This window comes from Durio zibethinus, chromosome 13 (genome assembly GCF_047325235.1).
Source record: "Durio zibethinus cultivar Kanyao isolate XHJ-2024 chromosome 13, ASM4732523v1, whole genome shotgun sequence".
NCBI classification, from domain to species: domain Eukaryota; kingdom Viridiplantae; phylum Streptophyta; class Magnoliopsida; order Malvales; family Malvaceae; genus Durio; species Durio zibethinus.
Window position 1 is genome coordinate 9,656,426 of NC_143174.1, and position 13,214 is coordinate 9,669,639.

At 28.6% G+C, this 13,214-nt stretch overlaps 1 protein-coding gene across 1 annotated transcript; it reads left to right on the plus strand.

The window, feature by feature from the left end:
- Positions 1-3,388: 3,388 nt before the first annotated feature.
- On the plus strand, positions 3,389-5,813 carry LOC111302793 (uncharacterized). The gene has a single exon (XM_022898627.2). The coding sequence runs from the start codon at positions 3,979-3,981 to the stop codon at positions 5,647-5,649; it is 1,671 nt and encodes a 556-aa protein (XP_022754362.1). The 5' UTR covers positions 3,389-3,978; the 3' UTR covers positions 5,650-5,813.
- Positions 5,814-13,214: the final 7,401 nt, after the last annotated feature.

A 13,214-nucleotide genomic window follows, 5' to 3' on the forward strand; every position in this document is an offset into this window, starting at 1 on the left:
TAAATCATATCAATAAAATATATTTTGGAAATACCCAATATTTCCAATACAATTTAACATGCCATATATATATAAGTTACTTTTTTTTTTAATACACAGTACTTACTTTTTGTAATTGAACATACCATATATATATATAGGATTAATACAATTAAGATAAATCTTTTATTGTTGGAGATTGATTTTGGTTTGTTCTTTCCTTTTCATGCAATATTTGAGCTTATAATTACTCCTTGACAAATTCAATATTAATTTGAGGGTTAATAACTTTTTCTTTTAATTGCTTATAATTATACGCAGATTTCACCTTTGATCTCTAGTACTGCTAGAATATTGTAACAATTATTTTTTTTATCTCAAATATACCATTTTTTAAATTTATTTTATTTTATAAATATGTGTTTTCACCATTCTTTTAGCTTTTGAATATATGTTTTCATCTTTGTCCTTTGATTTTGAAATGAGATCATTTGTATTTATATGTTCTTAAAAATCTTTTATTTTATTTAATCTTTATTCTTGACCTATTAATAAATTCATTGAATAAATTAGTTTTATGATTATGATATTATGGGATCTTATTCTTTCTTGACTTTTTTTTTTCTTTTTTTACGTTGCTTGTTTCATGTTAATATGATCGTCTTGGAAATGAAGAAATATTATTTAATATATTTATGTCATGTTAGTATATTGGATGATTGATAGAATAAAATGATAATAATTTTATATTATATTTGACTTATATCTAAAAAAAAATGATAAAATTATAAGGAAGATTAAGCATCATTTTGATATAAGAGGATTAATTATTCTCTTGGTATAAGATGATTCAATCTTTCTAATATGAAAAGAATTATTCTTAATCCATAAGATTAAACTTAAATATTCTATTATACTCTTAAAAATTTTATTAATAATTTAAATTATATAAATCTTAAGAAAAAATAATTTTAATCAGTAAATAAATTATCCTATCATAATTTTTACATATATCAAATATAAAATAAAATGACATTATTTAATATAATTGTATTTATAATATCATCTTATCTTATATTATCATAATCTTATATACTAAATATCCTAATATTCTAATTTTTTAAAACTCATTCCTTACTTCACTAGTCATTCTCTCAATTTTATTGTTTTGACCTTACTGATTTTTACTACTAAGCCTACAAATGTGCTACTATGGGAGAACGTACTGTTTCAATTAACACGTCGTTGGTTTTTTTTTTTTTTTTTTTTTCTATTTCAAAATTTCTATTCATTGCATTTTCTCACTTTTATTCCTTTTGTTATTCTATTAATTTCTTTTTTTTTTTTTGTAACCCGCGACATTTTAAGTAGTACCCCTTAATACCGAAATTTCAATAAATAAGCAATAAATCATACCTCATTGTCTATTTCATGTTTTTGTTTTTCTCATTTTATTAATACTATTTACTGTTATTTTTTTTTTAAAAAAATACTATTGTAATAATAATGTTCAATGGAATCAATCACTTAATTTAGTATTATATCAACAAATTTTATTAAATTAAATTTTAAAGAGATAATATAGAATAGAATATTAAAAACATAATTTGTAAATTTGGTCATTCTTATTACTTTTTTCAATATAATGGAATAATGGTTGGATAATTTGTGGGTCTAACGTCAAAGTGATTTTTTTTCTTTTTTCTTTTGTTTAATTTTGGATGACGTTAAAGTAATAGTATTTTGTTAGTTAACTATTTAACTTTTTAATTCCAATACCATCAAGGATTTAAAATTTCAAATAGTTAATTAATAGATTCATAAAGAGTTATTGTTAGGCTTGACTATAAAAAAAAAAAAAAGACTAAATGAATTTGGATAAAATTGATTTATTTTTTATCAATTAAAAATAATTAAACCAATGTCAAATTTAATTTGTGATTATCAATTTGCTTTGTATATTATTATAATTAATGATTAATGATATAGTTAAATGACTTATTAAGGATTAGTTCAATTGGTAAGTGAATGATTTTTTTTTTTTACTTCTGAAAATAAAAATTTTGAAGGCATTAGTAATTTTTTTTTTTGTCTGAAATTTTTCAGTATTCGATAATCATTTTAAATTTTAATTAATTTAAAATTGAATAAGATCAAATTTTATAAAAAGATAAATTTTTTTAAATTTATTTTTTTCATTCATAAAATTTAAAAATTAAAATTTTACTTTAAAAAATTTTAACTTCTTATTATTTGAATCAATAAACGTTTACAAAGGTATTAATTTGATTGATATGAGATATTGTACCTTTAAAATCATCGAGGAGAATTAAATATTAAGTTGACGTAAGAATCATCAAGGACAATTAAGTACATCGCTGATGTGCCGTGAGATTAATGCAATTGCTCATAGTCCTGCAAAGTTTGGGAAGGAGATCGTAGGAGAAAGGATTTGGTCGGGTGAGGTACCTGATTAACTATGTATTAACTTCAACTTTGAAATGCAATGAATGAATTTTTCTTCAAAAAAAAAAAAAAAAAGATACTCAGCTGATGTAGGAGAATGTACCTTCGAAATCGTGAAAAAAGATTAAATTCAAACAAAATTGAGATATCTCTGGTTGTATTACAAAATAAAATATAAATGACATGTGTAAGTAGTAATTTCTAAATCTTGTCATCAAAGAGATTTTTTTTTTCCATAATTGCAAGACCGCTGGTATCTTGTGGATAAATCAACTTAGATATATTTTAAAAATAATTTTTTATATTATGAGATCTTCATGTAATTTATATTTATATTTATTATTGTTTAAAAAACTTATAACACAGGTATAAAGTTGTTAATCAGTAAAGAAATGTTTTTATTGATTAATATATTTTTTTTAGTTTTAATTAATACATTAAAAATTAACTAATACACAAGTTAAAAAAACTTAGCATAACATTAAAATTACACCGAATCAAATATTATTAGTAAATTTTAACCATCATGATAAATAAAGGGAGAAAATTGCACATTATTATTATTTTTCTCTATTACTAATGGGTGTCCATTGATTTTGGTTTCAATTTTTTTTTTTTTTGACAAAAAAATTAGCTACAGTTGAAGTAAATTTGTTCATAGGTCGGCTTGCTCATTAGAATTAATCTTAATTGGGTCTTGGACCAAATTTTAAGTATGAACTTTACTGGACTCAATTTGTGAATTTGTTTTATTATAAAGTAGTTAATTTTATATAATTTTAATTAAAAATAAATATCAAAATATCAATTTAAAATGTATTTTAATATTTTAATAATAAATTTAAATTAAAGTTGAACATACCAAATCTGCAGCAAAGTTTTGAAATACCAATAGGACACGTATTGGCTCTAATAAGTTGAAGGTAGATTGTCCGGAGAAATCTGATTTTACTAGCTAGAGGGGTGAACAAGTAAGACGTCAAAATCAGTTGACGCTGACATGTTACCGCCCTTGTTCACTGGAGTGAAAGCGAAAGTGTAATCAACTCCCGTGCAAAAGAAGAAGCGCGGATTCTTTTGCTTCTACCCAACCAAAGCCTTGGGCAAAATAAGTTTGTTGTGCTACTCTATTTTTCACTCTTCGGACAAATCACTTCTCCAGATCTCCTCTCTCTTTTTCTCTCTCCGTCGGCTTCCATTGTCGTCTCATTTCCTTGTCGTCAAGCGCTGCTTTTCTTCTTCTGGATCTGATTACTTCTATAACTTGGATTTCCAGAAAAGCTAGAATCAGTTTAGCATTTTCATGTAAGTGATATTCAAGTGTTTAGCTTTTTCCTATTCCTTTCTTTCATTTGTTTTTCTAATGTCATCAAGATCTGATTAGTTATTGCTAGTTGGTTTTCAAAAATAAACAAAACCCGTGAAGAAATCAGATTAGTTTTCATTCTTTATTATTAAAGTTGGTGTTTTGTTGGTTTATCGTGAGATCTGATTAGTTTTTGCATTTGAACTTTCAAAAATAAGAGAAATCCCATGAAGGAATTCGAGTTAAGCACTGAGCCAATTGGACAAAATCTGATAAAACTGATAAGTAATCTATGTTTCTCAGTTTTTGTGTTTTCAGTGTTAATATTCACAATTATTGCCATTACCTACCAACCCCCAGATCCATGGCTGGAGTCAGCTCCAGCCTTAACCAAACTCTTCACTCAAACTGAAAATGCCACTTTCAAAAATGACAATTCTATCCTCAAAACTGGTGAGGATTTACTTGCTGTGCCAGCTCCAGCCGTGCCCCCTGCTTTGGCACTCAATCCCATCACTGAAGCTGTGATCGAGAAGTCTGAAGAGAAAATCTCGAATCTGAGTCTAAAATCAGATTGTGAGGAGGTCAAGGTTGTGAATTGTTCGGATCCACGTGTTTTACTTACAGTTGAGAAATTCAATTTGAAGACTTTCAAGTCGATTGTGTTTTTGGAGTATCAAACTCCAGTCAATGGGACGAAACCAGACGAGTGTGATGTGGGTTGGAGGTTTAGGAACAAGAAAGAAAAGTCGTGGAGAAAGTACAGGGATTTTAGAAGGTTCAAGTTTGGGATCGGAGAGAATTGTACCTATAAAGTGGTACACGCAAGTGGCTGGCATTCGGGCATTAACATTCGGAGGCCTAGGAATAGACATAACACCACAAGTATTGGTGGGAATCCCAAGCTTGCTCCGCCTATACGTGATGAAGAGATAAATGATACTATTCCAACTTTGGGTTCCGAAATGAACTTTAGAAAAGGGAAGTATTTGTATTATGCACGGGGTGGAGACTACTGCAAGGGAATGAATCATTACTTGTGGAGTTTCTTGTGTGGTTTAGGGGAGGCTATGTATTTGAATCGAACATTTGTGATGGATTTGAGCATATGCTTATCTGCAACTTATAATCCAAGCAATAGGGATGAGGAGGGAAAAGATTTTCGGTTTTATTTTGATTTTGAGCATCTTAAGGAGGTTGCATCCGTGGTGGAGGAGAGTGAGTTCTTGAGAGATTGGAAGAAATGGGATAAAGGTCATAAAAGAAAAGTGCCAGTCAAGAAGGTAGCAACCTATAAAGTCACACCATTGCAACTTAAGAAAGATAAGAGCACAATCATTTGGAGGCAGTTTGATGCTCCAGAGCCTGAAAATTATTGGTACAGGGTATGTGAGGGGCAGACAGCTAAGTACATTAAGAGGCCATGGCATGCTTTATGGAAATCAAAGAGATTGATGAATATAGTGACTGAGATCAGTGGCCAAATGGACTGGGATTTTGATGCTCTGCATGTGGTTCGAGGGGAAAAAGCACAGAATAAAGAACTCTGGCCACACTTGGATTCTGATACATCGCCTGATGCTCTTCTTATGAAGCTTAAGGAAATGGTTCAGCCTTGGAGGAATCTGTACATAGCAACGAGTGAGCTGTTCTATAATTACTTTGATAAGTTGAGGTCCCAATACAAGGTCCATTTGCTGGATGATTACAAGGAGTTATGGAGTAACACGAGTGAGTGGTACAATGAGACAACGGTGCTGAATCATGGTAAACCAGTTGAGTTTGATGGATACATGAGAGTTGCTGTAGATACTGAGGTACTTTACAGGGCGAAGACACGTGTTGAAACCTTTTATAATTTAACCAAAGATTGCAAGGATGGCATTAATACATGCTGAACAGGTTGGGAGCTGCCCCTTTCTGTTTTCTCTTAAATTGATTCACATTTCTTTTTGTGTCTTTAACACTCTTGATTCTATGCCAAAATGTAATTGTTGAGATTAATTCAGCCTTGCTGTGTTTGCTTATTATTATTATTATCATTGCTGCCAATTTCTATTCATTATCGCTGCCCTTTCTTTATAGCAGAATGTTGAAATTGTAGACAAGTTTATTCTGTCCTGATGCTGTTATTTTTTTTCTCTCTTTTTGTAAATGAATAATATTCTTGTGTTTTGTAGCTTGTATGGCAAGAGCGAACAACGTCTAGATGCTTGAATGACCAATTCAAATTCATAGGATATGATGCTAAAATTTCTTACACATACCATTTGCATGCATTATCATATCGTTCACTCTCTTAACTAGGTTTTTTTTAATATGACCAAGGGTATCCTCAGGCTTTTTGTGGGCTTAATCTTCGTTGTCTACATTAGGCATTTAAGTTGCAATCATGGTCATATTTTTTGTTACATCACATTTATCATAGTTATGGATAAAATGACTACTATCACGGTTATTGTACTCATTATGGTCGTGAATTTTTTTTTTGTTTTGCACAATTTATTGTAAATATAGTAATTATAATTATAATCATAAAAATTCTTTTTAATGATTTTTAAAATAGTTTATAACACTATGATCTTTTATTTATATGAAAAAATATTATTCACAATTTTTTGATATTATGTTTAAAACAATCATATTGAGAAAAGCACTTATTCTTATATCTATTACTTCTATAAATACAATTATTAATAATTAACAAGGTAGAACATGTTAAATGCTATTTATGCCTATGAATTGTTACAATTCACAATGTTATTTATTAAAGATGGCTAATGTTTAAGATTTGAATTAATGAACTTTTCTAAATGGGGATTTAATCATTTAAGATTATGAATCTATATAAATATAAATTTTTACCTATTAACTATTTAAACACTATAACTACTTAATTTGTATAATTTTATTTTACCACATATATATGTGATTAATTTTACATGGTTTTTATAGATTATCATTGTGAAAATATAAGGTAATGGGCTCTTTGAATGTAAAATTTCCGTTTAATTTAATCGGACATTGAGATAGAAAAAAAAAGAGTGGATTTTAAAAATATAAAGCAATGGGCCTTTCAAATTTTCATTAGATTGTTTTCTTCAAATTTCACTGCATTAATCTTTTTTTTTTTTTTTTGGGTTTAGATTCCTCTTTTCTATCTTTTCCCTTTTACCTTTCCCCTTTTTCCCCTTGTTTCGATTTTCCCTTTTTTCTTTTCCATATTCTATCATACTATCAACTACACAGAACAATCACCATTTTCTCTTCCTAAGCACAATAATGGCCACCACTTCCTTTTCTCTTCTCTACTTGGCATTAAATTTCCAACCATTAGGAGCATATCGAAGTCCAAAGCTATATCACATTGCTCAAGCTGAATTAGCTCAGGTTAGATTACTCGTTAGTGTTACTTACCTTCAATTATTTGTTCTTGATCTTTATTGTGTTTGATTGAGGCTAAATTTTGAGTGAATGTTGTAGGTCTAGGGTTCTTTCTTTTTTTTAGGGGCTTTTTTACTGTTGATTTAGGTAAAATGTTTGTTTCTATATAATATTTTGGATCGAAAACAGATTAACGTCGATAATGGGTCGTTATTTCTACTATCGAATGTTATGACATTTTTTCGACTGTTATTGCACCACTACAGACTTGAATAAAATTCATAATGGTTTTTAATGGAATAGCAATGGCGGAGGATGACATTACCACAAAATGACGACTGTTACACTGTTATCTTGCTTCTTTTTGAAACTTTAGTCTACATATCTTGACTAGTTGTTGCATGATATCCTTGAGTTTGTTTGGGCTTCATGCTTATTTTCTTGATTCTTTGTTAGTGGGAATTTTTATCACCAATATTTTTAATATAAGTTCAACTTAGAATCTCTATCATCAATGTTACTACTAGAAATTCAACTTATTATTGCTTGGTGTTCACAGTTGAATGTTTTACTTTCTTCTGTTAATGGCCCACAATTGCATTCAATCATGTACATAATATATTTAGATAAAACAATGGGTTGTAATGTCTAAATGCCTAGTTCTGGACATTAAGGTGTTAGAGAAATAAGATGGTGTAAATGGTAAGTTTAAAGGAAAGTTATAGCATGAAAGATAATGGTTTTAAGGTGTGCTACAAGTTTCACTTTTCTTTAGATATATTTCACTCATACTAGTTATAGTATGCAAAAGGGTTGACTGAAATATTCGAGGAGATACAATGAAGCCTTATTTGATATCACTTTGCATTAATGATATCAAGCCACTAAACATCCTTTCATGAGCGGTAAAATCATCTTTCTAATTTATTAGAGAAATGAGAAAGAAAGGATACATAGAGAGTCTCCTAGTGTTTCAACAAAAACCAATTTTAAAATGTGTCCTACCACCCTTTATAAAGGTTTGATCCAAGGGTTATGTCTTTTAAATTGAATTGTTTCATTCAACAATCGCGTTAACACATCTTTTTATATAATTACAAATGTAAGTATTCATCTTTTATAAGTAAAAGATCATTTAATGAATGATTATATCTCATTCCAAAAGAAACTATTCTTCACTTTCTAGAAAATACAACTTTTGAACTAGAGTAGTTGATTACTTTATAAGGATAGTTGATTGCCCGTTTGAATTTTTTGTAACACAATGTAACTCTGCTAAAGGCAATTGACTGCCTTAGTGTATTTCTAAAACAATAAGCATTTTCTAGGTAAGGCAATTGACTGTCTTGACTACAGTAGTTTACTATTTTCAAACAGTAAGATAGCATTTTTCTTGAAGCTATAGGTGTTCGATTCCCTTATATGGATAGTCAATTGTTGATTCGGATAATTTTACAAGCTCACAGGTCATACAAGTAATAATAGTGATATTTTGGTCAAGATATCATTCTCATGATGATTAGGTAATGAACTCCTTAACCTATGTATCTATTATCAACACATAATCATTAAAGTTGGCTCGATCAGAAATTGAACATGAAATGTAAACTAAGTACCGAAAATAGAATTCTATACGAAATTAGAATTGAACAAAGCATCCAAAATGTAAACCAAGTAAAATGAGAAAATGAACAAAAACAATACGTGAAATAAATGCTATGAACTAAACATGCATTGAAATTTAATATTAATCTAAAAATGAAAAATATCAAGTAAAAATTGTAACAAAATAGTAACCAATGCTATGTAACCAAATTCACTAACTATAACTAACTACAACTACTATTACATTATTAACTAAAGGAAAAACAAAAGAATTGAACCAAACAAGATATAAATGGTAAAAATATAGTAAACGAATCTAAGTAAAAGCATATTTGAAGTGAACATTAAGAAGCAAAAATATAAAATTCAAATAGTAAGCTAAAACCGAATACAAGAAGACACAAAAAATAAAAAATTCAAGGAAAAATGCAAACCATGACTTCAAGGATGTAACCTAGATTTTAAATGAAAACAAAATACATGAAATCAAGTTTAGATTTGCAAAAACAAGTAAAGAACTAAAGTAAGAACAAATTTAAAGTTCAAATGTGAAGTAAAAATTCAAGATGCAAAGTGTAAGTTGCAAATCGAAAATGAATGACAAAATCTGGAAATTTGAATTTGTTGTTAGAAAATTGATCTAAATCATGTAAAATCAACTAATTAAAAGCTGTAAATTGAGAGAATACTAAAAGAACAATATAAGAATTCAATTTCAGGAGCAAAAACTAGGAAGAACTTGCAAGATTCAATGGAAACACATGAAACCGCAACTACAAAAAATTTTGATAACTAAATTTAAATCTATTGTTTTAGATCTAAATGATGCAAAATCAAGTGAACATGAGCTGGAAATTAAAAGATCAACTAAAGAACAGTATAAGAAATTAAAGAGAAGATAAAAAACTAAAGAGAAATTGCAAGAAATTACTAATAAATAAAAACAAAACATAAGTTGCATTAGGATTTTACTAGTTCAAAGAGAGAAAAAGAAACATCTAGAAACTTCTAAAGAGATTGAACTAGAACTGACCTAAAGTAAGATTCATTAACAAGTTTACCACAAAATGTAATAAGAAAATCACATCAAATTAAAGGAAATTCAGCTCAATGAACTAGCAACACAAACAACACTCAAATTTGAAAAAAAATAGAGCATGATCAACTAAATCTATCCAAATAGCTAGTAAACTCATGAAAATAAATGCAAACAATTAAGAACTAACAATTTAACATGTATATCTAAGAGAGTAAAGTTTAAGAAAGGCAAACCAAATGCTTAGATGGAGAGTAAATCCTTGTTAAGCTGTCACTCTTGCTAAGCTCTTTGCTACCAACTAGATTCAACCATGATTTTGAAGATTTAACTATTCTTCTGTGGTTAGAATTTGCAAGAGATGTTTTACAAGGTTATAACTATATGAGTTAGGAATCTAAGAAAACATGTTTAACTTAAAACAAGCAAAATTCATCAAGTCTCAATCAAAACACTGATAAGAGGTTAGAACTACAAATTTCAAAACAAAATTGATGTTCATGTAGAATCAAAGGAATTTGAAGATGAAAATGTGAAAATCTGTAAATTTCATTGCAAAAATATGAAAGTACATTGAAAATTAGTGTAAGAAAGTTAAATTTACAAAGAAAATCAATCAAAGAAACTATAATCAAAGTTATTTGGATGGCAAGAAAATAAAATGTTTAAAGAAAGTAAATGTAGAAACTTAGAGAAAAAATTCTAAAATCCTAGCCTAAAGTCTCCAAATGACCGATTCTCTCCCTCTATTTATAGGCAAATGGGAGGTGCCTTAAGCCCCAAAATGTCTTGCAAAAATATCTAGATCTGGATAGTCTTTTAGATCCTTCTTTCACCCTTCTTTAATGGCCTTTGCTTACTTGTTTAGCTCTCTTAGCTCTCCTTGTTTTCAAGCCCTCTTCTTATAAACTTTTGCACTCCAAGAAGTCAAGATAATGACCAATAAGAACCCTTCATTTAGCCAACTCAATAGCATCCAAATGGTCTTTTTTGAATCACCAAGAGTGGCATTGAAGTTGCATGTAGTTACATGAAGCTTGCATACACGACACTTGCACTTTTATTCCTTTTCCTTTTGCCACCCAATTCAACAATTAATTCTTTAATTTTTTTTGCCAAAATTCAAACAATAAAAAAGAAAAATTATCCATTATAAGACTTGAAATTTTTTTAAAAATTTACCAACTCAAAATTGACTTTTAACTACCTAATACACTTAATACCTTTTAAATATGTATAAAGATGCTAAAAATGTACTAATGCATAATTAACCTAGGGAAGACAATTTCAAATAGGAATTATGAGAGTTGAGACTTAAAATAAGGTTTCGTGAAGTTTATTTGAGCTCAAGAAATCATAAAAGAAAATATTAAGAAAAAAAAACTCCCTTAAATGAAGCAAAATTACACTAGTTGTGGACTTTGCTAACTTTTACCACCATAAATCCTCCAAATTAAGTCCAAGTAATCCAAAATTCCTTGTTGTCTATGTTTTCCCCTACACATGGGACAAATATGCATTTAGAAGTATTTTTGCCCAAAATTCTCAAGTAACAAGCCAAAATAAAAGAAAGATTGCACTAAAAAATGAGTAAAAAAAATGCTAACATTTTAATGCAATCAAACCCCCAAACTCAAGCTTTTATTTGTTTTCAAGCAAAACAAGACTAAGCAAGAATCATCATTATACTTTCAATATTTCATTCAACATGAATGCCTTATGGATTGATCAATAAATATAACCAAAGTAAAATTATGAACATATGCTAATATACAAGAATCACCTTAGGCTAATATCAATCCTAACTATAGTTCCATAAGTAAGAAATACATGTCACACATCTTCGTATGAAATCTAGTAATGTTATGCAAAACATGAAAATTCAAGAACAAATATCAATAAAGTGTACTCAAGTTGCATATATTTGTTCATCACATCTTTCTCCACTAATATAAATAAACAGAAGACCAATGATTATTTAGGACTTTAATAAACTTGATAATGTAAAGCTATGGTTAAAGTATGACAAAAGATATTTTAGACTCAAGTACTCTAACAATGTATTACTTGATCAAGGATCATTCATAATTGAGTTTTCAAAGTGAAGAAAGGTAAAACTTTACTAAATAATCACCCACAAACTTTTTTTTTTCCCACATTTCTTTCTTTCTTCTTTTCTTTGCTTTTTTACCACTTTATTGTTGTTATTATTGGTTTTTTTTTTTTTTTGTAAGATAGCTTGACTTTTTTTTTGTTTTCCTTTTATTTTCCTATTATTTTCTAAACTCTACCCTTTTTTCCCTAATAATACATAGCTCACAAATGATGCATAAATGTCTTAATGCATGTAGGATATGGGACCAAAAAGATGGAAAATAAGCAAATCAAGGCTATAGCCTTGTAATGTGGTTTCAAAACAAAGAAAATTTATCATAAGACTTAAATGGGATGACTATGGATGTATTATATCAAGGTTGGCTTGAAAAGGCTCAAACGATCTAAAAATTGCTTATATCATTTTCCTAATCATATGTCCTATAAGATTTTTTCTCCAGAGATGATCAAAACAAATTCTAAAACATGAAACACAACTTTAAAGACCATTAAAAAAAAATCTCATGCTCACATAATCAATCACTAGATAAAAATGTAATTTAATAATAAAAGCATCAACTCACAAATGCAAACTCATACTCAATAAGTCACTAAACCTAAGTATTATCTCATATTTCACATAATATTTAATATTTTTCTAAAGCTATATTCATTTTCAATCTCTACCTATCATTGGCATCATGGAGAAAAATAAAAGAAAACATAATAATGATTCAAGCTATAACAAGTTGAGCTTAATTCCAAGGTAAAACTCAAGGAAAATTTAAAAAATTTTGATCAATTTTCTCATACTCCCAAACTTAAACAACACATTATCCTCAATGTGTAGGCATAAAGAAATAAAGCACAAGAGAAAGGAACAAAGAAACTTTCCTGTCAACACGAAGGCATGGTAGTCAAATTTCTCATGAATGCTTGACTGAAACTAGTGCTTCTAGCTTTAAGCTCTTATTTGACCTACAAAACAAATACAAAAAACCTACAAAAAGAACAAACATCAATATATACAAGGAAACATAAGTAAAACAACAAAATCAACAAATGAGCAAGACATGAAATGTAAAGCTTGGATTACCTCCCAAAAAACACTTTATTTAAAGTTAAAAAAGCTTGATTTTCATTGGTGTTAGAGAATCACATCACATTTCCTTCCCAAATCTACATATTTCATTCTCTTCTTTTACACCAAATATATACTAATAAGCTCTAAGTAACCTTAATGCTTGAGGGTAGATTTGTAACTCACCTCTATGAATAATCTAAGCATATTGTAATCTAACCAAATTGAGGTTATCATTGGCTTTAGTACTAATGAATGAGGTA